Raw genomic sequence first — 22,337 nt, 5'->3', positions numbered from 1 at the left:
TATGTAGTCGAAACCATGCCTGAGGTCAGTATGCTCACTACCCTGCCCCCTCCCCAGTACTCACTAGTTATTCGTGCGCATTTCTGACATTGCACTGCTGTCACCCTCTTGAATCTTTGCATTGAAATGCCGACCAACTCCGTCACGGTGGTCACTTTTAGACAATTTTATGTCAATGTTCAATATTTCAATGGTTCCAACTTGCAAGAGCATAAATCAATTGAAATGATGTTATTCGCACCACGTGAAAGCCTAGATACAATATTTTATTCAATCGAGCTCGTTGTCGTACGCGACGAGCACTAGTGCGGTGGGAGGTTCGGTCAGCCTGTGATGCCAGGATGGCACGTGACACAAAGACGAGCTTTAATGGGCAACTTCGCCATGCGAAGGGGTCGACCAAAAATGGTCTCACCTGACGCCAAAATGGTCGTGCACATGAGCGACCATTTGCGAGACCAATGTAAAAGTCACGTGATATAAAGGGAGAAGGGAAGTATGCATGGGGCTAATTCATTGTGGAAGGAGCGGGAAAAGGATAATGAGGGGAGCAAGGGGCTGGAATAACGAGGGTACTAAATGTAAATACAAATAAAAGGAGTCATTAGATTAGTAGCGAGGGGGAGTAGCTAAAGAAAAAGTCAAATGATTTAAAAACAAAAATAACTACACTAGGCCCAGTGCTCCTGGAGGTACTCGATGTGAAGGTGCTTGGCGCCATTGTGCACCGTCAACAGTGCGTCTGGTGTCGTTGTGTCGATCTCAAGCTCCTCATACAACTTGAACAGCACTGTCCCTGAATCAAGTGTAGTCAACTGGTCAAGCAGCATCGTCGCAAATGCTTCCTGCTCGAGTGCAGGACTTTCACCGGATGGTCGAAGGAATACCTGTTCATATATTTGCTTGACCGTTTCAAGGAAGGCACGCGGGTGGAAGCGCTTGCCATCTGAGAAGATGCCTGGTGGCTGTGGCCAGGGCAGAGGTGGCTCATTCTGGGACACCTGCTTGGCGCCATCTGCACAAAACCCCTGTCAATGATTGTACCCTGAGTTCTCTGACTGGGGTACATGATTGTCTTGCAGCGGGAGCATGTGTGGGCCTTGCAAATCTGAAAACAGGTCAGAAAAAATGCAACAAGGTTTTAAAAGACTTGTGCACCTTCTTCCCTGACTCGGTCTTGATGAGCTCAATGACATGACAGTGTCTTCTCCAGAATTTTTCTGAGCTGGAACAAGCTGTATAGTATAATTAGTTAGTAGTTGGTAGTTAGAAAGAGTGCCAGTGAGGTAGCGCCAAGACTCACACTTAAAGTTGTTCTTTGCGATGTGATTCATCACGACCACTTTGATGTCACCGAGCTTTCGGAGAAGGGCCTGGGGGTTCTTTCTCACTGTTTTGTGCCCATCAGTGCAGTTCTTCTCCTCTAGGCGGTTGTTGTAAGACTCTGTAGCTACAGCCCACTGTTTGGGCATCATCTTAAAAGATATCCATGCAAATTCCACCCTCATGTCTATAAATAAATGAAACTCAACACTGGAGGAGATTTCCATGGCGTGGGCATCAATGCTTGTCGCGATTGTGAAGAAGTGCTGGGAACAGGACATCCCTGGAGGCTTCAGAATGGGCGCAAGAGTAGTGGCGGTGCTGTTGATGGTGGTGGTGACAGGACCGTCGACTGCCGTGACAGGGGGAGTGGAATTGGGAGTGACCTCAGGAAGTTGATGATGTGAGGGAGCCTTGCAGTATGGCAGCCGGCTTCTTGGTTTGAGAAAGTGGTCCAGTGTGGCTGACAAAGTCATCTGCCAACAAGTTCAGTGGGGCGTGAATTGAAGAAAATAAGGGGGAAATGAAGTATAGTATAGGAGGAAGGAGGGAAATGAAGTTTTTCATATGAGGCTGTGTAAGTAAATGGGAGGAAAATGAAGTTTTTCATATGAAGCCATGTAAGAGTAGGTAAATGGGGAGGAAAATGAAGTTTTTCATATGAAGCCATGTAAGTAGGTAAATGGGAGGGAAATGAAGTTTTTCATACGAGGCCATGTGGAGAGTAAGTAAATGGGAGTAAAATGAAGTTTTTCATACGAGGCCATGTAAGTAGAAGTAAATGGGAGGAAAATGAAGTTTTTCATACGAGGCCGTGTAAGTAGAAGTAGATGAGAGGAAAATGAAGTTTTTCATACGAGGCCGTGTAGAGAGCAAGTAAATAGGGAGGGAAATGAAGCTTTTTGAAAGAGGAAGAAGTGGGCTTACCTGATTTGATGGCGATGCAGAAGCATCAGGACTGGTGGTGGTCAAATGACGCACAATTTTGTGGGGCCGCTTGCATGCTGAAACCCTTGGTTCGCCAGAATCTTCAGGCTCACTTTCAGAGATGAAAATGATGTTGTCCGCCTTGTGCTTCTTGGTTGGAACGATGGCCAAGGCCTTGCTGGCATTAGCAACCTCTGCTATGGGAATTGTAGTGGTTGTAGGAGGGCAGGGCAGTGATGGCCTGTGTATTGAGGGGCACCTGAGGCTGAGAAAGAAGCTGTGGGTCAATATTAAGTTCTTCGAGCATTTCAGACCTCGCAGACAGCAGGGCAAGGTCAACTACATCACTTTCGCCACCTAGCACCTTGAGCAACCTGGGGCCGGTGTAGCGATGGTCATGGTGTTGGGCTCGAAAACCACATATTTTCATACTCATGTCAACACCCAAAACATATGCACACATGTCCGACGCACTTTCGCACATGTCCGAGCCACTCCGTATCAGGATCTGGCTGCATCAGACCTTCGGACATCACATCGGCCAATCGCACTTTGTGCGCACTTGTCCATCCCATGTCCTGTCCATCCTGAACTAGCCTCACTAGGTGTGTAGTTATTCCCGTGCACAGTTTTCTGACATTCATACCACATTATTACATGTCCGCAGTACCTCATGTCTTATTACATAGGATATCGGACCCTGAAATATATTCACTACTATCTTCGCCTGTAGTATTCCGAATTTCTATGTACTTACTTAAATACTCTGTAGTGACCCATAACAATCATCATCCAGTAGTTAGGAGCCTGTTTCCCGACTCTGCAGATCACCCAGAATATTCTCAGTAGTTCTTAGTTGCATTGCGAAATATTATCATTCGTTCACCGTCATACTCCGTCACTTGTTATACTCGCGCATACCGCTCGCAATCTGACACTCATTATAAAGTTTCCTGACCTATTATCGTGAAGTCCAAAAGTCCGAAATCTCGGACATTGCACTTTGGCTTCAGACATTGGATAAGTACCTTCGGACATCATTTTGCAGCATCAGACATTCTGTTCTTTGCATTACTGACAGATTTTTACTACTAATACCAATTAGCAATCCCTTTAGGATCGAATGCACTTGCTCTGCAAGTATAGCAGCATAGGTCGTGCTAAGATCTACCTAAACATTGTTGACTAGGTAGTACAATTTCTGCTGAGCCCACCAGAGATTTACTCTTTACACCGGTCATATCAAGCTCAACTGGTGACTCCGAGTCTTCAGTCTTGATGTCCAGTAGTCCACCGAATGTGGAGGCAAAACTTGACATGACAAGTCCGAAATGCTCACCGGAAGGGATATCCTTGAGTTCTGGGAGGCAGGATGCACTAGTGGCCTTCTCTTCAAGTCAAAAATGGTTGAAGAGCTTTGCGATTCTGTCGACGAGGTGAATGTGGTGAGAGCCGTGAGTTGATGAGACAAAGTCTGATTTTTGCACCTTTGAAAAGGCGATGCAAATGTTACAGTCAAAGAATGAAGTCATGGCAAAGTCCCGTGAATGTTACAATTCCACTGGTATGCACATGCTGGAGTGAGTTCCAGCCCTTGTGGGACCCCTCCACATGGCTTCCATCCATTCATATGTCCTGCTGCTGATGTTCAAGGCAGCCTTTGCACACATGCTTTAGCTGTTCCTCATGAACCTGAAATTGATGTTAGAAGTCTGAAAAGAGACTTTGCGAGGATGAACACTCACTTTATGTGCCCCCTGCTGACCATACTGTACCTTCGCATGCCCATTTCTTGAATGTGGAGGTGAGTTTCATCTCCTGCTCGTTCCGGTCCCAGTACTTTGCAGGATTCCCACCCTCAGCATGTGTCTTCAGGATGCAGGAAGAGATCTCTGCGACTACCTCCTTCTGGTGGGGGTTCTTGGAGGGATTAAGGATCACAGTCGCATATCTTGCTCTTTAGAATGAGCTTGTAGGTTAAACAAGGGAGAAAAGCACAGCACTTGCCTCATAATGAAATGCCAGACATCGAGTTTCATGGTAGCATCAGGGAAAACAGCAGTAACTTCATTGCAGACGTGACTGTTACGACTTGGATGGTATCTGTTGGCAACGCTCAAACAGAGCGTGTGTCGTCAATGGTCGAGGACGTCCTTGGGCTAGCCCAAGGTTAGGGGTCTTACTTGGCGAGGCTTCGGCAAGTAAGATTTAACACCTATGTCCAAATCAGGTAGCTTATGTCAAGCGGATGCGAGACGATAAGCTATATCGGCCTAGGCTTACGACACCCGAAGGTTAATCGTAAGATCATTGTTAATTAGAAGGACAGAAGTCCGACTAGTTAACAGGGGCTTTGCTCGTCGACGAAGTCGATGAGTAAAGATCGAGACTATAGGCTTATCCGCGAAGAGCAGATAAGAAGATAGAATATAGACTGCTGGCGAGGCAGAAAGGATCACTCTGGTAAGAGTAGGAGGTCAAGAACCAAGTAGATTCAAGTTAAGGAATATGTTACATGGTAGCGAGTTTATATAGGGGACAGGAAGCATATTAGTGGATGATAACTCGTACTACCAAGAGAAGTAAACGGTAAAGGGTATGACCATAAAAGGAAGGCACGTTCGAGGTGAGACACGGGTGAGCTCTGAACGTGCAGATAAGAAAGTGAGTCAAAGATCAGAATAAGAAGTGAAACACGCAGGGGCACGATCATGCAGCTACGGAGCTAAGTATAAGTCACATGTGCGACTGCGCATCGAGTCAGAGATCAAGAAAGGAAACAGGGCAAAGGGGATGTGTCGTGCATCATATCATAGGTTACCGTCCGGACGGTAAGGGCAGGGGGACTGTCCACAGGATCAGTCAGGTGGTGAGACGGAGCATGGATATGCTTCGTCAGCGAAAGGATCCGGCCAGATGTACTGGCTCTGCTGAAGCGACAGGTAGAGAGCGAAAGGGAATGCGAGAATGACAAGGATGACCAGGGTAAGGTCGGGGTAAGGGTATGATGCAAGGGCTGATATGAGGAGGATCAGGAGAAAAATGGTAGGGGCCCAAGCATCTAGATGTTCTTGTAACAGTGACAGCAGTTGTTGGCGACGAATATTTCAGGCGGAGGGACGTCAAGCACATTGCATCGTGTCTTGAGGCCATCAAGAAGCTCGCTTATCTCAGTGTTAGACTGACCATGACAGAAGCGCTATGTAATTCACGTCAGTTGGCCTCATTGCATTGGCACAGGACAACCATGACTTACCCAGCCCACAATCTCGCTCCTCTCATTCATCAAACTTATAATCCCTCCCTTCAGGACCCTCGACTTCTGTCTCTCGTGGCTTGTAACAGTTGCTTTGGTAGCTGCATGGAATGTATTGTTGAACAAGATGCTGATGCCTGCCCGTTCATTTTAGAGTATGGTCAGCGGATGCCAAGTGTATAGTGGAGGGTCAGAGTGTTTCACCTGCAAGTGTGCGAAGGTATTCCTCCAATTCTCTTTCCCACATTCCTGACACAAATTCCTGGAACACCTCGCTGACTATGTCATGTGAGATAGGCTTGTCGTTGTACTTGTGTATATTGTATGGATCCAAGAAGACTTGAAGTGGGTTCAGACTGAAAAACTCCATCCTGTTTCGTGTCATTCGACAGGATTTCCAGGCTTGAAGGTAAGCTAGCTTTTGTTTGTTATACTCAAGTAGATGTAGTTCTAAGTCACTATGTTAGAGACCAGTGTGCAAGATACCAGGTGGTGCCACTCACGCCGGATGTTCTCTGCAAGGGTTCCTGCTGTAGACGACAGGCGTAACTCGACTAATATATCAAACAACTTGCATGTTACGGCACATCTATAGAAGAATATCGGTATGTCCCCTCCAAAACAATGTGACTCAGTGACTAAACAACAGGAATGAAAAAACATGTTGAGCTCACCTGGAATAGACCAGTGGGACCATCTGCGCCAGAAATCAGGGTTCGTCGTTGCAAAGCAATGCCCTTTGAGGTTCGTCTTCGGATTGCATCTGTTGTCCGTCTCGCTCTGCTCACATTCAGGCTCGCTTTGTGGTCCTTTCTTGCTCATCAGATCACTCCTGCAATTTTCGCATTGCAGCTGTGTACCTATTGCTGCTTCATCAAGCATCAGACCGTGGATGTCCCGAGGACCCGTTCCAGTCCACCCATCCCACTGGATGCTGTCTGAACAGTCGCACCGAGGACATCTTGCAAGTTTGGGATAGTAGAATGGATGAATAATGCGACATGGTTTTAAGTACAAAATCTCTGGGTTGACTGCAGGTTCAGACTGATTTCGTTTTCGAGCATGTAGGTATGATGGCGGCATGAAATGAGGGCCGAGGATGGGCACCTTGTGGTCCAGGCATGGTCAGGTGAGTGCCTTACTTGACTGTACACATGTCTTATCCGAGATGTAGTTCACATACTTCACAACTTCTGCCTCCCATTCATATTGATGGTGTGGTCGTGGGTTGGCCATGCGGTCAGCATGACCAGTCCATGACTCAATGCGTTTTTTGACCTATGTTGATAGCCAGGTCAGTTCCCCCTTGTCTTACCAGACGGTTTTCCAACTCATGCTTACTGCATTTTTCCAGTTTGCTTTGAATTTCTTCTGTGAGTCTTTTGGCTCAAAAGCTGACAGTAGCTTGCGCAGTATGTCTGGTTCATACACAGACATCGTCGTCTGAGGCAACTAGAAGGTGGCTACTTAGGAGGGATAGATTGAAGGGCAGGCAGAGTGGCAATTAGGGGTCCGCTACCAGTGAACTTCGCTCTTTTGACTTGAACTTTGACACACACTACTTGTTCTCGTACCCACATAATTATATTGTTTGTACCAAGTCACCATTGCAAGAAACTCCTGATCGGTGGGAACAAACAAAACTAATTATACTACCATACAGCTAATATACTCAATGTTGCCTGTACGTCCCCAAAATGTCTCTTCTTCCTCTAAGGCTCCTGGGGGACAAGCTATCAAAGAAGAGGAAAATACAGAGAGAACAGTGGGGTTATTCACCCGCAGCAGCTCTGAGTCAGACACCAAAACTGTTGATGTCCATGTGGAACATCAAATCCACGCTCAAGATATCGCGCGCTTTGCGCAATCCGGATACAACGAGCATGTCAAGCAACTTGCCACACGCTCGGGCTTTCAGGCGACAATAGTTCAGAATGTATACAAACATGTCAGCAGCTTCAAACGAACGGAGAAAGTAATAAAGGCCATGCACACCGCTGCCTTGGAGTGTGCCAAAGAAGAGATTATTGAAGAAGAGTTGGATGCGGAGGACCTGTATGCAGGGGGATGAGTTTGGTTTGAGGAAAAGGAAGAAGTGAATTGACGAACCTGATTCACCATATGTATTTAGTGTCACAGCGGCAGATATGCAACCGAAATTTTCGAGAGACGGAGCAAACAATCTGAGTTGCGTAAGGACAAATGGCGATCATATCATACATCACCGACGATAACCACAAGCTTCCCTCCCATTATTTGAACGTAGAAAGTAGGATTGCGTGGTTGTGGATGATAAAGCATCTTGTAAAGAGGACAAGTGAGCCGAGCCATCAGTGAAATTCACCGAGAAACCCTACAATATTCCACTGAAGCTTAAATTAGTACAGAATCACGGCAACACAACTCACTTGTTATTGCACCTAAGCACATCTTGTCGCGATACACAGGACTCCTGAGATATTTATTCAAGTCAATACTGGTAGGTAGCGAGGAGAAATAGTCACAGATTCAAGTACTCACCGTCAACCCCTTCGCACCCCTTCCCGAGACCTCCGATTTCCGAGAGAGCAAGCCCTTCGCAGCTTTCCCGCGGCCTGCGGCGCATGGACCCCTTCGCATGACCATATTTTCCTTTGATGTCCACGCAATGGCACGCATAAGTTTTAAAGTAATACCAATGAACGTGCTGCACTACACGATGGGTAAATAATTGTGTACAGCATAGAGTGATCATACTTGAGACCAAAAAAGATCGGCCCAATCGTGAACCTGAAAGCCCACGCATTAGTATCAACTTGAATCTAGTAGCCTGAAAGAAAAATACATGTCGCGTACTTCTATAGCGGTCTAACATTCCATAGAACATCTCAAGAAAACATCGAAAAGCAAAAAAAAAATATGAAGCGAGTTTTAACACCTGAGCCGAACCGCCGGTCATGGTACCATCCTGGTGGGGTATTAATTCCGTGCTTCAATATGCGATGGAAAGCGAGGCTTGAGGTTGAAGGCGCCGAAGTTGAATATCACTCAATGCAGTGCGTAGACGTAGCTGAGGCTGCCAGCCGCCTTTCGAAATATGGTGCAGGGACACCAAGATAAGGTCCTCCATTCTGATATAGCATGCTCCAACTCTCCACCTACGGTCTGCTTCCATTTCCATACGTTCCTTTTCCTTTTCCTGGGATAAATGTGAGTTATGATTTATAGATGATACACAAAGATTGCGAAGCGCACTTCGATGAATCGTTTCACGCAAATGGCGATATTTTTAGCCAATTTAGCTCTGGTGATAGGACCTTTTGGACTTTTGAAGTCCATCGTAGGAATCTGCCTGGTCCAAGCACGGTACCCGGGCCACTAAAGACGTGAACGTGAGGAAACAATCGTGCCAAGAAGCGAGTAGGATACCTGAAGCCGGATGGAGACAGAGGGCCCGCAGTTCTCGAACATATTGTCATTTTTATCGATGAGGTTCTTCATCTTGGCTTTCAGCGCGTCCTCGAGCACTATGCCCCATTGGTCAGGATGCGCTGTCTTAAATGTGATGGGCTCCTTAAGATCGGCTTTCTCGATGTAACGGACACGATCTTTCTCTGTGTATGGTTGATATATTGACTGGGGTATGTATGTGTCTGTGCCTGTGACGATAATCGCTTGATCGCGAATGGTCTTCCATTTTATGATATGTTCCATGGGTCGAGGCATGTCTTCCTGCACCCATCCATATTTTAACGTGTATGTTGATTACATCAATTGGCACAAACCTCGTCGTCGTCGAAAGGTTGCAAAAAAGACCCCTCGTCAGAGCTACCCACGGCAGCGGACGAATGGGGAGACATTGGGGAGGGGGACGGTACATTGAACCCAAACTGTAGTTGGTCAGGGAATTCAGCGTGTCCTGAATAGAAAGAGTCCTTGTGAGTGGAAGGGAATGGTACATCGTGATACTCGAACTAGCTGACCTTGAAAGTCGTGACTTCCATTTGTGTGGTCCATTTTCTGCATGATTCAGCAGTGAGCGGGGCAACTACCATACAGTGGAACACGTACAGGAGTAACAGAATGTGGGGGAATTGTCATATTGTGCTGCTTCCCGGAATGACTGTGATCGTCGGGACTGCGGGGGTCCGGGAAAGCGTCGAATGGAGGTGCGTCACTCATCGTGGGGAATGGTCTAGCAAAATGATATGAAAAAGAGGTAGGTCAACGAAGATATAAGTAGGTAGTGGCACAGCTGCACTCACATGATGATGGTAGATATGGATCAGCAAACCAAATGATCAGCCATCAGAGCATCATGATGTATCTAGCCGCTATGCAAAATTTAGAATGATGCCATGTCATCGACTGCGTCAGGCATGATGATTTAGTGTAGCGCGCACTGTGGTGCCACCGGTCTCTCATCAGAGTTGGCAGTTGCTACCCTTACCAAAAGATTTCATAGACCCTTGCTAATGATCTTATCATCTGGTGTGACTCAGACCGACGCAAAGAGTGGGGAAGATGAAAAGTGCACGTTGGAGGGAGATTAGGCAGTGCACCTGAGTGAATGTGATGTAAGCCATGATTCATCTGAGATGCCATGGTCATCAGACCTCCTGTGTTAGATCCATGACTACCGTGACAGTGCAAAAAAGCGATTCGTTTGGCATAAGGCCAATAATACGAAGGCTGAACAGATAACCATGCTTCTATTCGATGTTTCTCATCGCTTGAAAGCAGCGACACATGATGCATGATGCACATGAAACGTACGCCATGAACGGCAACTTGAATATCTGATATTCCAATCCCGTTCGAATTCCTCAGGGTAAATGTATGCGGCGTACAACTGTACACAGAGGGTTACATACGATATCCTATCGTTTGAGGCCATTGAAAGGTCCATAGCCATCGAAATAGTCACAAAGCAGCAAGAAAAGACCGAATGAAGCACAATGTAACGTTGTACGGCAAAAGCACGATGAACAAGTAAAGAATGGAAACCTGAAAGCCCAGCGTTAAAAAAGTTATAAGTGTAACGGCAGTGAGAGGCTCGCAAAAAGCATATCTAAAACATGGCACTTCATAAACGACCGGCACATTTGAGGAAACATGTCAAAGAGCGAAAGGCACGTTTCCAATGGGGAAGTAGATAAACAAAGTGAGTGCCAAAGGCTTGAGCGGGACAGGCAGGAGCATGGTGTCATCCAGATGGCATCCAGGGTATTCAGCACATACTGTGCATTGAGTTTGACGAGCAACTATCTTTGCCTCTGTGAATAGCTGAAAGGCTATGGAATAGAAGGCGGGGCTTGAAGTTGAAAGCGCCGGAGTTGAATTTCACTTAGTGGAGTGCGTAGACGTAGCTGAGGCTGCCAGCTGCCTTTGGAGATATGGTGCAGGGACACCAATATAAGGTCCTCCATTCTGATATAGCGCCCTCCAACCCTCCACCTACGGTCTGCTTCCATTTCCATACGTTCCTTTTCCTTTTCCTAAATAAAAGTGAGTTATGATTTACAGACGATACACAAAGATTGTGAAGCGCACTTCGATGAATCGTTTCACGCAGTTGGCGATATTTTTAGCCAATTTAGATCTGGTGATAGGACCTTTCGGACTTTTGAAGTCCATCGTAGGAATCTGCTTGGTCCAAGCACGGTACCCGGGCCACTAAAGACGTGAACGTGAGGGAACAATCGTGCCAGGAAGTGATTAACATACCTGAAGCCGGATGGACACAGAGGGCCCGCAGTTCTCGAACATATTGTCATCTTTATCGATAAGGTTCTTCATCTTGGCTTTCAGCGCGTCCTCGAGTACTATGCCCCATTGGTCGGGATGCGCTGTCTTAAATATGATGGGCTCCTTAAGATCGGCTTTCTCAATGTAGCGGACACGATCTGCCTCTGTGTACGGTTGATATATTGACTGAGGTATGTATGTGTCTGTGCCTGTGGCGATAATCGCTTGATCGCGAATGGCCTTCCACTTTACGACATGTTCCATGGGTTGAGGAGCATCTTCCTGTATCCATTCACCTTAAACAGCGTGGACATCGATTGGATTAATTGGTACGAACCTCGTCGTCGAAAGGTTGCAAAAAAGACCCCTCGTCAGAGCTACCCATGGCAGCGGGCGAATGGGGTGACATTGGGGAGGGAATAGGGGATAGGCCCTTTGGCTTCTGACACATCGATTGTCAATGATTAGTGTAATTGGTTCATCCATCGAGACATACAACAGGGGAAAATATAGGATATTGGATGTTTGATGGAGATAACGGAGTTCCTAGATGCGCAATGACGTGAAGGTGACCATCTCCCCAATTGGAGGGAGTCTGCGGCATCATTGACCCTGCTGAAGCTGTTGAAGAGTCAGATATCGATAACCGCGGGGGGTTCGTATCAATGCGAGGAAGCCCATTTCTAGTAGTATCTTGATGGGGCGAAGAGAATGGTACATTGAACCCGGCCTGTAGCTGGCCAGGGAATTCAGCGTGACCTGAATAGTCGTAAGTTTCCATTTGACTCATTTGCTGTATATTTCGTGAGCGAGGCAATAAGTATGCAAAAACATCCATACAGGAGGAAAGGGATAGCCTGAGCAAGCTCTTGACATCTGTTGCTGCTGCTCCTCAAAAGTTGAGCTGCCCCATACATCATTTGGTGGAACGAAGATGTTCATGTCGGAGAAACTGTCGTACGAGGATGTGTCGGCCATGGGTAGATGAAAGATCGAGTTCCCCAGTCGAAGCTCATTTATATGACATTCGGAAAATACAGCTAGTTGCTGTGCAGAGCCAAGGGGGGTGGCTGATTTCGTGGCCGGAGCGCCCATTCTGGAGACATTGTCGTAATAACGAAATATGCCAAATACCGCTAGATAGTACAATCGCAAGTATCCTGATCATGGAGTCAGGTTATATTATACTATGGGGAGCATGGAGGTGAGATTAAATTCCGCAGTCCGAGTGAGTCCCTAAGCGCGCTGACCAGCGTAGTTTCGAAACGAAATTTCCACAGAGATGAGGGCCAAGTGACAGTGGCATTCCACATGGGTCCAAGTCACGGAACATCTAGGAACAGAACCAGGCCATGGCTGAGCGCTGTGGGGAGTTGACCGAAATAAGTTTGTTTGTCATAACAAATGGCAGCATGGCTAGAGAATTGATAACACAGCACTTGGACTGCCCCCGCCGCATGTCAATGCCCGAAATAAAGAGTCCATGCCGAGTATATTCAAAGGTGAATTGAATTTGGCGAATGTCGAGGAGACCAGTGCACATAATTTCCTTTTCTAGAACACGTTTTTGTGTTGAACGCGCACGGACGTTAAGTCTAACTCAGACCGAATATGTCATCCCTCGCTGGTGCCCTGTACCAGCCCGGAAGCTACAGCCATGGTTTTGCCGCCGGACTGCCTCCTGTCAATCCAGGAGGATTTAATGACCAAGATGTGGACATGAACCCTCCGAGCACTAACGTTCTTCCTAAGGAAGAAGAGGATAGCGCGGCAATCTCGGGGGTGCTAGACGACGGAACACACGAGGAAGAAATGGAAGACCTCTTTGGAAACGACGCAGACGAAAAACATGATGTTGCAGATACGAAATCGGACAGGTAAATACGCTATGTTCGAGGACTCTTTGACAAGTACAACTGCTATCATCCTAGTGCCCCTGCCGTTACCCCTGCTGAATCAGGATTTGAGTCAGACGATCTCTCACAAGCGGAGAAAGAGCATCGACAAGCATTGGAATATCTCGAACCTGAAGAACCGGGTACCGTCGTGGAACAAGTCCGAGAGGCTGACGTGCGCATTCCCAACGTCCCCGTTCCAAAGAGCTCAGATGGCGATGTATGTAATACCGTCCCATTATCGTTTCTGTACACTGAAAGTATTTCCATAGCACTGGGTAATTAGAATGCCAGCCTTTGTAAAAATGGACTCAAAGCCTTTTCATCCGGACACATATATCGGCCCAGAGCACGACGAGGATGATGGCCACCACAATGAGAGCATCCGTGAGAAGAGTATGTCTATCAAGCTCAAAGTTGAAAATACTATACGTTGGCGGTGGACAAAAGATGAATTAGGTCAAGATGTGAGTAATGTAAACTCAAATCCTACAAGTCACTGACGCTTGACCTCCTTGTCACAGAAAAGACAATCGAATAGTCGCGTGATCCGTTGGTCTGACGGTTCTCTCAGCCTGAGACTAGGGAAGGAGTTGTTTGATATCACCAAGACTGTCGACACGTCTGGTGGTATCGTACGCCAATCACTAGGGGGCACTCAGCCGTCACAGCCATCGCAGAGTCAGCCAGCAGCATCACAAGGCCTGCTTTCTAGCTCAAGATCCCAAGGCTTAACATACCTTGTCGCACAGCACAAACGGTCGGAGGTACTGCAAGCGGAAGCTGTAGTCACAGGGTATATGACCCTGCGGCCCACGGGCATGCAATCCGAGACACACCGTATGCTGGTGCGCGCGGTGGGTCAGAAACACAACAAAGTGGCCCGATTACGTATGGCTCCTGATCCAACCATGGACCCCGAGCGCGAGAAGATGGAATTAATGAAGCAATCAGCTCGAAAATCCAAAAAGAAAACTGACGACACTGGATTTGGCGTACGTAAAAAGAGGAGTCAATCAAGGAAAAGGCAGGGACGTGATATCTGGTCGGAAGATGAAGAAGAACCAGAGTATGAAGGCTCAGACGACGACGACGATTTGGGTGCTTCCAAACGTAAAGCAGACGAACAAAAGAAAAGGGGTCCCGGCGAATATCAGGAGGACGATTTCGTGGTTGCGGATGAGTCAGACGACGATGCGGAGTTTGTTGGTGAGGCCGGGTCCAGGAAGAAACGAAAACATCGAGAGGAGGAAGAGGAAGATCCTCTGGACCAGCTTGATGCTAAAATTATTCAGCGTCAGCAAGATGATCGGAAACGGAAACACCATGACGTCGGAATCGAGGAGGGGACGACAGAAGCTGCGGAAGATGGCGCAGAAGCAGGGGGAGATGATGGTGACCAAGATATGGACATTGAAAGCGAAGAAGAGGAAGAGGAGCACAGGGTTCGGAAAGCCGGATCTGGCGCACGGAAAAAGAGAACGATGGCGCTTGACGATGACGAAGAGTAGTTTTGTGGCCACCTGTCTGCATTCACCATTGTTCTATGTAGAATTATCCATGGTCTGATGCTTTTACAGCCATTCGTCGTATCTATCTCAGCGTAGCTCCAACTTTCTCGCGCAACACGCCCGCTTCATCCCAATATCCGGATGGTTGAATGCTGTTTACTTCGTCCTGATTCTCCTTGTTGCCGTCCAACAGGTTCCGAAGTGCTAATATAGCATGTTCTCGAAGGTCTAGAGATCCAGCATCATAAAAGATTTGGGGCTCTCACTGAAAAAAGATTGACGTACACGGGTTGCGTTCGTCCACAACACACATATTCATAATAACAGGAATGCCCCCGCATACCCTAATGCGGTCCTGGAATGTCTTATCTCGATGGCAAAGTACCCCGACTAAACGCACAAGATCTCGTTTTAAATACGAGAATCCATTGGATCCTGCAACTGACGATGGGGTGCTTTGATCTGTCGTGGGATTTAAGACAGGTTTGCCAAAGTAAATGCGTGGAAGAAACACGTCAAGAAGCCGTAAGAGTTCTGGATAAACGCAGTCAGGTGACCTGATCTGATCTAGTTTGACAGCCTTGACGTGCCTATAACACTCTCAGCAGCGCCCTGACCGTCAGTTGAACTGGCATCTCGGAAGACTGCTCGTAAGTCTACACTGGATGGATCCACGGTCCGCTGGTCCTCGGATAGTAACGAAATTTTGACGATACATTGAGTTGCTAATACGAGGGCCTCGCACGATTTTGGCAGTAATAAATCAAGTTCTTGCAAGTATTCGATGGAACCATCCAAATTTGGCCTCGAATTGATGGGATTAATAGCTCGTGTAATTGCTGACTGCGAGTATAACGAGAGCGAGAGGAAAATTTCCGACAACATAGGGCACATATCAGAATGTACAGGACAGGTTTGCGATGATTGTAGGTATGAGTCGAGGAGTTTCAGAAGGGTAGTCTGGTGCTGCGCAATTATCTCCCCTTCACTGCCTCAGAACATGAGTACTTTCTCTGCGTTAAATAAGGGTATTCCACATACACAGACAAAGAGTTGTACAGATCCGGCGCAAAGCCGCCGTCAAATAAGTGGGCAAACAAATGATACCTATTTAAGAGAGTTGTCATGAAGTTTCACAACACACCAGTTGCAGTTACCCATAGTCAAACGCTTTTGCCCCGTCGGTAGATTCTTCCGCGTCGTACAATAGGACCATGCGGTCCAAAAGCGTTATGCATATTCGAACCCCCCCGCGCGACTTCGTAAGTAAAGAACTGGATGCAAAAGGGATAGTTCAAGGGTAAACAGAGCAAGCGAGACGTTACGTACCGACGCTCGGTGCTATCGTGAATGCAGTTTACCATAAGTACCAAGACTGATAGGATGGTCTTATGGTCAGGGGAGCCGAGCAAGCGACTGAAATTGTTTCAAAGAAAAATCAACTCCCGTAGCTCAGCAAGTTGCTACGGTGGCTTACATGAGTATCACCTGATCCTCAGGCAGAGTAAGATAAGTATTCCAAAGGTGAGACGCGAGATCCTCGTTGGTGGTAACAATGTTTGAGAGCGCCTGAACGGCCATCCTAGTAGCCGGAAAAGCTGTAGTCGAGAGGCATCCAATTTGAATTGTAATGTCTGCTGCAGAAGGGATGACTCACAATCCGTAACTTGAAACGCAGACCAGGAGCTGTACAGATGCAGAATACGGCGAAGAGCTAGCTCGACTCCACTTGAAACTCGCCGGACCGTTAGGATATCAGCACCATTTGACATGATTTAGACTCACAATGCACTCTGCTGGTTCACTGCAACACCTGCAACAATATTCCTAGTAAATCTGGCGACGCTTATTACGAGCACGCGCAATTCTGCGATATCCGCATCGGCTGAGGGATAATCTGCAAGGAAATCCCACAACTGCTGAAGGGACAGCCATATCGAAGGGTCCTCCGACCCCATACGGATCCTGATTATTTTCTTAATTTCGAGTTCTTATGGAAGGTGACTTGCGGTCTCACCTCAACTCCCCATTTCTTGCAAGGTCATTAGCAATCGTATCCAGTGCCCTAGTCAGAGATGGGACACTATCCTTGCCGTTCTTGCTGAGAAAAGCAGCACAGATCTCGCAAAAGCGGACGTTGAGCGAATATTGGTCGGAGTCCATCTGGATGAGGAACAAGCTTTGTTGAAGATGGAGTGGCGATGATCGCAGTAATTCCGCGGCACTCAGCTGACTAGCGCTGGCTCAGACTCGGATCTATCTTACATTACGCGGTATCAATGGGCTCCTCTCGAAAGCCCACAGTATGTTAAACAGCTATCATATCCGACTTGCACTGGACAGAAAGACTGTTGATAAATCACTGTCGCATCCTGACACTGTCGACACTTTCACCCCCAAGGCCTTATTTCAAAGCTTACCATCACATCGCCCCAAATCAACTGCCAGGAGGAACGCTTTATTCAACCCAGCTCACAAAGATTACAGATTCGGTCCAATAAGACTCGACTGGATTGATTTTGAGAGTTCGAGTTCTACTATGTACGCTGGTAAAGAGAAACAAGCAGGGCGAGGTGCGAGTAATTACATACTATTTCGCGCACAAGAATTCAAGTTGTTTGTTTGATGTTTCAGGCCCCTCTACGGCAGAGTTCATCCCTAATACGACAACAAAGTCCGGTTCAACAAATTTGCCCGAGGGCACAGTTCATGTGTATCGCCAATCTGAAGAACGGCGACAGAATGCTATGAATGAGTCTAATGAACCTTCTGACGCAAGTGCAAGCGAGACCATTCCGGAAGATGGCCTCATGCTTGGTGTATTAGCAGTTCCTGCATGGATGACGCCTTCGGACTTTCTCGCTTTCGTGGCACCCGCCGCGGAGGGTATGGCTCATCTTCGTCTCATCCGGTGTGCACCTACTAATCGGATCATTCACATCCTGAGACTCATGGGATGTTTTCAGAGACTCCCTTCCGAATCGCTCTATCGTTATCATCAAGTTCCGGCAGGCAGATCAAGCCCTTGAATTTGCAGAAGCATACAACGGCAAACCATTCAATTCTATGGACGTAGGTGGTTCAATGCTTTCTCTCAGCTCGATATTGAGTGTTATTGCAGCCCGAGACGTGTCATATTGTGCGTGTCCTATCCGTCGAGATAGATTCAGACACATCTGCTTTCTCCTCTGCCTCTGCGCGTCTGCCTCAATCAGTTCATGAACTCCCGACCTGCCCTGTGTGTCTCGAAAGGATGGATTCGGCTGTCACTGGTCTCATCACAGTCCCTTGTTCGCATACATTCCATTGCATGTGTCTCAGTAAATGGGGAGACAGTCGGTATGTTGTTGTACATGGCAGTTCCTTATTTAGTGATTTATGCTTATGATTATTGCCAGATGTCCCGTTTGTCGATATTCGCAGACACTTCTCTCCTCACATCCCACGTCGTCGACCTCGCGTTCGCGGCACATCCCATTTGCAAATGCTGCCGCTACCTCTCTTTCTACATGTGCTGACTGTTCCTCCACCGCAAACTTGTGGATCTGTCTGATATGTGGTAATATCGGCTGCGGGCGCTATGGCCGTGCTCATGCACACGCGCATTACGAAAAGACAACTCATCTCTATGCTCTCGAACTTGAAACGCAACGGGTATGGGATTACGCGGGCGATGGCTATGTTCATCGTCTCATCCAGAACAAAGCGGATGGTAAACTCGTCGAGCTTCCTTCCGCTGCGTCCTCCATGGGCGTCAATTCCCGGGATGACGGCACGTTAGGTCCAAGCCATGCAGATTCTCTCAGCGCTGAGAAGATCGAGGCGATCGGAATCGAGTATTCCTATCTGCTCACGTCGCAGTTGGATTCGCAGCGGTTGTTTTACGAGGAACAGACAACCGAGCTGAAGACCCAGGTGGAAGAGCTGCGAAACTTGGTAGAGAAGCTGAGTCTAGACCTAGAAAAGGACAAGACAGAAGCGAAGGAACGCGAAGTACAGTTTCGTCGAGAACAGGAAGAAAAATTAAACGAGGTATACAAGGACAAGATCAAAGCAGAGAAGAAAGCGGAGCGCATCGCAGAGGTCGCGAGGAAGTTTGAAAAAGAATTGAAGGAAGAGAAGGCCGTCAGTGAGGGACTTTTGAGGAATCTAACCAAAATGAAGGAGACAAACGCGCAATCGGAGGCGCAGCGTCAAGAGTACCAGGCTAAGATCGATGATCTTCAGGATCAAGTCAGAGACGTCATGTTCTTCTTGGAAGCTCGGGCGAAGATCGAGCAGGAGGGCGGGGCGAGTGCCGAAGCAGCTGGAGGCACTGTTGAATTGCCACCTGCCTCCGGCGCGAGTAGTGGCACAGGGAATAGAAAAAGGAAGACAAAGAAGAGCTGATGACTCCTTGGGCTGGTGCGGTGCTGTACGACTCTCGGCCGACTCATACCACAGCACATACCAGCCATATGGCTCCTTCGACCAAATGATCATCTTTGAGACACAGCCGGCATATATAGATAGCTTTATAATGTAGGATATCTGCTCCACGGCATATACTGAGGCACTGTTAACTTCACAGGATGAGATTGAGATACTGCACTCGCCCGCCGAGATGAGAGCAGAGACGGAGTATATCGTATCACTCGTGCGGACTTTCGTGGGGAATGGAAGTAGATTGAACTAGGCGTTGGCGTAATGCAGATTGATGCGGGTCTGTGCTGGAAGAAGCTGCAGTGACATCCACTGTGCCAGCTTTATCCGAGTCTTCCACGAGCTTCTCATTCCTCGATCGTACGTGTAGAGCACGTTTTGTTTTCTTGGTTGATTGGCGAGAGTCCCATATCATGTACAGAATTATCTCTGCAAGAGCAACGACGAGAGCGATAGATGTTGCGAACAAGACTCTCTGGATAGACATTTATGAGCATCCGATAACACCCAGCGGATGATTCATACCCATTCAAGGCGCAAACCCGTACGTTCACTCGCCCACCATGTTGCAAACCCAGTTCCTGCAACACTGAGGGCGCCATTAACGACCGTGGATATTGCTTTCTTGTCATTTGTTGCCTGCCGGCGCTCTGTTTCTGGATCTTTCGCTACGTACGCAGGAAACTTCTTTTCTGGTGATGTTCGCGTGCCAGCAAGCAGAGAGACCATGGAATAAGACTGAGGATCCAGCGAAGAGTTCTGCAGGGCTTTGAGGCCTGCTGGTGAACGAGACCATTGGGATATCTTGAGGAGAACGCAGTATGGAATGACAGCGCTTGATGATGGTGTTATGAAGGCTGACAATTCGACAGCAAGGTCGTCGGGTAAGATAGTCGGAAGAGGATTTAGAACTTCCAGAAGGTGATTCTCTAGAGATACGTTCAGCTCATGTATTCGGTTCATGCTCACATTCAATGCGTTGTGGTCGATTTATCCGGTCAACGTCTCGACGGAGTTTCAACCTCGGCCATGTCACACTGAGAAATTCCCGGAATCACGGTGGCAGACGCAGTGGAACTAGTCAGGATTTGAAGTAGAGGAGCTCATTTTGGGGCTCGGTTATCATGATCGATAGATTCTTTTCTGTGCCCGTGGATTACGCCAAACGAGATGGTCCGCACTGTGGACCGCACATACGGATGTTTTTACCCAACCTTCAAGTTATTCCTTTGGATGAAGCCAAAGGATCTGGCACAGGCGCTGCAGAGTCGAATTTACCTCATCGTATGTCATTCCTGATTCTTTCGAGTGTCGAGCATGATGATCACTCACAAAAACCAGTCTTGTATTTGCAAGGTAATTTGTTATGACTCAAAATGGTTGCGATCAGGGTTAACTTCTGCGTCGTGCAGGTAGTTCAGGATTCGCTGTCGACCTATCTTACAGCGTAGACTTTGGGAATGCGGTACGTCGTTCTGTCTTTATGCACGGGAGGGTTTGCGAGACTAATAAACATACTGCTAGGAGCAAGCTTCACAAAAAAAAGTATCAGGCAAACAATGTCATCAATCCTCACTCATCCATAATCGTTATCTGACAATTGCAGACCCTTTGGCTTGATCCTCCTGGGACTGATTTGAGCATGTCAATAACGGCAGACATCTCCGAAACGAGATAAATGGACGACGAGGCCATTGCCAAGTATCTCAAACACTTCCGTGCAGATAACATTGGTAGGCATTTCCCCATGATGCTAAGTGTCGCTAGTGTCCACATGAAAGATAGTCAGAGACTGTGAGACCATTCGACACTTTCTCCTTGATGGCAAGAAAAATCCTGAAGCTCCTAAATGGACAATACTCTCGGAGGCTTCTGTGCCACCACCTACCTTTCATTCCACAGTGATGGCCTAAAGGAGGTCTTCATCGCTGGCGGTATCCCACCTGTGGTCGACTCTCCCAACCCAGTTTACGAAGCCCTCGTTGGTAAGCGCCTAGCTGTCTGCCCTCATTTCAACCAACAGTTTCTCTAGTGAGGGTGGAGGAACAACGCAAGGTTTACTATGCAAAGTATCCTCAAGAAGTTCCAAATGTTCGACATTCAGACAAATCTACCTCCACCAAGTTGTTGATCAACTACCTGTCCGTCGGATCTTGGGTTTCCTAGAGGCAACAATGTAGTCATTCCGAACAGCGGGAACCTGGCAACAACTTGGCCGGCAGTTTGGAGCGCATGGTAGGTTTCGATCTACTGCGAAAGGATGGCTTTTCATATTATATGCTGAGGCGGCATCGATCGGGTTCATCGTGTGTAATTTTGCTTCAACTTCGCCAACGAGAACTCATTCATATGCGCAGAGCTCGTGTTCCGAGCGATCACAGACTTGGACACGTTTGGGAAGGTCTTATATGGACTTATTGACAGTATACAGAGCTTTGATACCGATTTATGCAGTGCTTCACGAGCCTATCTATTGCCAAGGGTGAGTCTCCACCATTTACGAGGCATATATCAACCGATCATTTCTGTCTCAGGTGCAAGGCAGGCTGGTCTGCGCAGCCCATCATCCAGAAGAACGACAAGTTTGTTTGGGAAAAAGTGAGGCTCATGTCCGATGATGTCCCCATTTACTTCATGGGGCAGATGGTACGTCAATGGTCATTCCTTTAAGATGCTGAGATTGGATCCATGCATTCCCCGACATGTTCGAAGACTATCATCGTCTACGTCCACTGCGGGGCGCGGTCAAACTATTGGTTTACGATGAAGATTGGCGTATGCGACAAGGGTTTGAAAAGAACCAAGTAAAAGTAAACGCTACAACGTGAGTGGAGGTTGTGATTTCTAATGAGTCCTTTCCAGGTATGTCTTCTGCAACAGGCAGCGTCTGTCATTGGCAACCTGGAACAACTCATCACCGGTCAGAGTTTCCATAACGGTATACGCAAGCGCATGGAAAGCATTTTAACGACCCTTTTCGAGCTGTCTAAACGGGAGCGCGATTAGAACAAATTTCCCTGAAGCCTGTGATGTGGCATTTTGGGATCGAGATAGCATAGAGATGATCTTTGCTATGGGATTGATGATATCTACAGCCATTGCACAAAAGCTTTCATTACTTGTACTGAATAGCAGTTCAGGAATATTCTGTGTCATAAATCAATGGAAGTCTTCAAAATCAGGTCATGAACGGAAATGTTGACTATTTATTTTCATTCGTCTATGGTGTCCCTATCCTGCCAGGGTGGAGCTCTTCATAAGCACCGGATTTCAGTG

General features: G+C 47.4%; 12 protein-coding genes across 12 annotated transcripts; 5 read left to right on the top strand and 7 right to left on the bottom strand.

Moving 5' to 3' along the window:
- Positions 1-671: 671 nt before the first annotated feature.
- EDB93DRAFT_1256346 (uncharacterized protein) lies at positions 672-3,569 on the bottom strand (the record flags this gene model as incomplete). The annotated part of the gene is made up of 6 exons (XM_041453938.1): positions 672-1,015; positions 1,060-1,108; positions 1,159-1,235; positions 1,304-1,799; positions 2,251-2,447; positions 3,476-3,569. The coding sequence occupies 6 exons, from the start codon at positions 3,567-3,569 to the stop codon at positions 672-674; spliced, it is 1,257 nt and encodes a 418-aa protein (XP_041301664.1).
- A 2,606-nt stretch (positions 3,570-6,175) lies between these two features.
- EDB93DRAFT_1069119 (uncharacterized protein) lies at positions 6,176-6,625 on the bottom strand (the record flags this gene model as incomplete). Its single annotated transcript, XM_041444946.1, has 2 exons — positions 6,176-6,243; positions 6,295-6,625. Coding segments are annotated over 2 exons (399 nt in total), but the record flags the coding sequence as incomplete, so codon positions are not given.
- An 84-nt stretch (positions 6,626-6,709) lies between these two features.
- Positions 6,710-7,850, top strand: EDB93DRAFT_1182859 (uncharacterized protein). The gene is made up of 3 exons (XM_041450699.1): positions 6,710-6,739; positions 7,142-7,559; positions 7,616-7,850. The coding sequence occupies exons 2-3, from the start codon at positions 7,182-7,184 to the stop codon at positions 7,691-7,693; spliced, it is 456 nt and encodes a 151-aa protein (XP_041301662.1). The 5' UTR covers positions 6,710-6,739; positions 7,142-7,181; the 3' UTR covers positions 7,694-7,850.
- On the bottom strand, positions 7,782-8,625 carry EDB93DRAFT_122020 (uncharacterized protein). Its single transcript, XM_041451134.1, has 3 exons — positions 8,027-8,625; positions 7,864-7,958; positions 7,782-7,807 (listed from the first exon to the last, which is right to left on the bottom strand). Exons 1-2 carry the CDS (start codon positions 8,442-8,444, stop codon positions 7,927-7,929), a joined length of 450 nt encoding a protein of 149 aa, XP_041301661.1. The 5' UTR covers positions 8,445-8,625; the 3' UTR covers positions 7,782-7,807; positions 7,864-7,926.
- EDB93DRAFT_1256343 (uncharacterized protein) lies at positions 8,478-9,667 on the bottom strand (the record flags this gene model as incomplete). Its single annotated transcript, XM_041453937.1, has 6 exons — positions 8,478-8,684; positions 8,741-8,863; positions 8,915-9,217; positions 9,271-9,404; positions 9,469-9,505; positions 9,557-9,667. 6 exons carry the CDS (start codon positions 9,665-9,667, stop codon positions 8,478-8,480), a joined length of 915 nt encoding a protein of 304 aa, XP_041301660.1.
- A 1,112-nt stretch (positions 9,668-10,779) lies between these two features.
- On the bottom strand, positions 10,780-11,497 carry EDB93DRAFT_1095521 (uncharacterized protein; the record flags this gene model as incomplete). Its single annotated transcript, XM_041446697.1, has 3 exons — positions 10,780-10,983; positions 11,039-11,161; positions 11,213-11,497. 3 exons carry the CDS (start codon positions 11,495-11,497, stop codon positions 10,780-10,782), a joined length of 612 nt encoding a protein of 203 aa, XP_041301659.1.
- Positions 11,498-12,558: 1,061 nt separating this feature from the next.
- EDB93DRAFT_122226 (Leo1-like protein-domain-containing protein) lies at positions 12,559-14,871 on the top strand. Its single transcript, XM_041451161.1, has 5 exons — positions 12,559-12,735; positions 12,792-13,110; positions 13,165-13,348; positions 13,401-13,595; positions 13,653-14,871. Exons 2-5 carry the CDS (start codon positions 12,845-12,847, stop codon positions 14,637-14,639), a joined length of 1,632 nt encoding a protein of 543 aa, XP_041301658.1. The 5' UTR covers positions 12,559-12,735; positions 12,792-12,844; the 3' UTR covers positions 14,640-14,871.
- On the bottom strand, positions 14,681-17,215 carry EDB93DRAFT_122038 (spinocerebellar ataxia type 10 protein domain-containing protein). The gene is made up of 10 exons (XM_041451137.1): positions 16,657-17,215; positions 16,425-16,604; positions 16,297-16,367; positions 16,117-16,237; positions 15,969-16,055; positions 15,797-15,913; positions 15,681-15,746; positions 15,230-15,627; positions 14,925-15,173; positions 14,681-14,867 (listed from the first exon to the last, which is right to left on the bottom strand). The coding sequence occupies exons 1-10, from the start codon at positions 16,800-16,802 to the stop codon at positions 14,722-14,724; spliced, it is 1,581 nt and encodes a 526-aa protein (XP_041301657.1). The 5' UTR covers positions 16,803-17,215; the 3' UTR covers positions 14,681-14,721.
- On the top strand, positions 16,945-19,028 carry EDB93DRAFT_1256339 (uncharacterized protein; the record flags this gene model as incomplete). Its single annotated transcript, XM_041453936.1, has 5 exons — positions 16,945-17,212; positions 17,274-17,550; positions 17,606-17,711; positions 17,761-17,978; positions 18,038-19,028. 5 exons carry the CDS (start codon positions 16,945-16,947, stop codon positions 19,026-19,028), a joined length of 1,860 nt encoding a protein of 619 aa, XP_041301656.1.
- Positions 19,029-19,304: 276 nt separating this feature from the next.
- EDB93DRAFT_122046 (uncharacterized protein) lies at positions 19,305-20,078 on the bottom strand. Its single transcript, XM_041451138.1, has one exon. The coding sequence runs from the start codon at positions 20,022-20,024 to the stop codon at positions 19,581-19,583; it is 444 nt and encodes a 147-aa protein (XP_041301655.1). The 5' UTR covers positions 20,025-20,078; the 3' UTR covers positions 19,305-19,580.
- Positions 19,996-21,046, top strand: EDB93DRAFT_1182829 (uncharacterized protein). The gene is made up of 6 exons (XM_041450698.1): positions 19,996-20,345; positions 20,403-20,417; positions 20,474-20,526; positions 20,586-20,606; positions 20,668-20,794; positions 20,847-21,046. The coding sequence occupies exons 1-5, from the start codon at positions 20,186-20,188 to the stop codon at positions 20,737-20,739; spliced, it is 321 nt and encodes a 106-aa protein (XP_041301654.1). The 5' UTR covers positions 19,996-20,185; the 3' UTR covers positions 20,740-20,794; positions 20,847-21,046.
- On the top strand, positions 20,911-22,067 carry EDB93DRAFT_1256337 (uncharacterized protein; the record flags this gene model as incomplete). The annotated part of the gene is made up of 7 exons (XM_041453935.1): positions 20,911-21,046; positions 21,085-21,152; positions 21,228-21,367; positions 21,419-21,462; positions 21,516-21,543; positions 21,596-21,707; positions 21,924-22,067. The coding sequence occupies 7 exons, from the start codon at positions 20,911-20,913 to the stop codon at positions 22,065-22,067; spliced, it is 672 nt and encodes a 223-aa protein (XP_041301653.1).
- Positions 22,068-22,337: the final 270 nt, after the last annotated feature.

This window comes from Suillus bovinus (assembly GCF_016758785.1).
Source record: "Suillus bovinus strain UH-Sbo-P2 chromosome Unknown EDB93scaffold_119, whole genome shotgun sequence".
In the NCBI taxonomy this organism is placed as follows: domain Eukaryota; kingdom Fungi; phylum Basidiomycota; class Agaricomycetes; order Boletales; family Suillaceae; genus Suillus; species Suillus bovinus.
The sequence above is the reverse complement of the archived record's forward strand: the minus strand, read 5'-3'. Positions and strand labels throughout refer to the sequence as shown.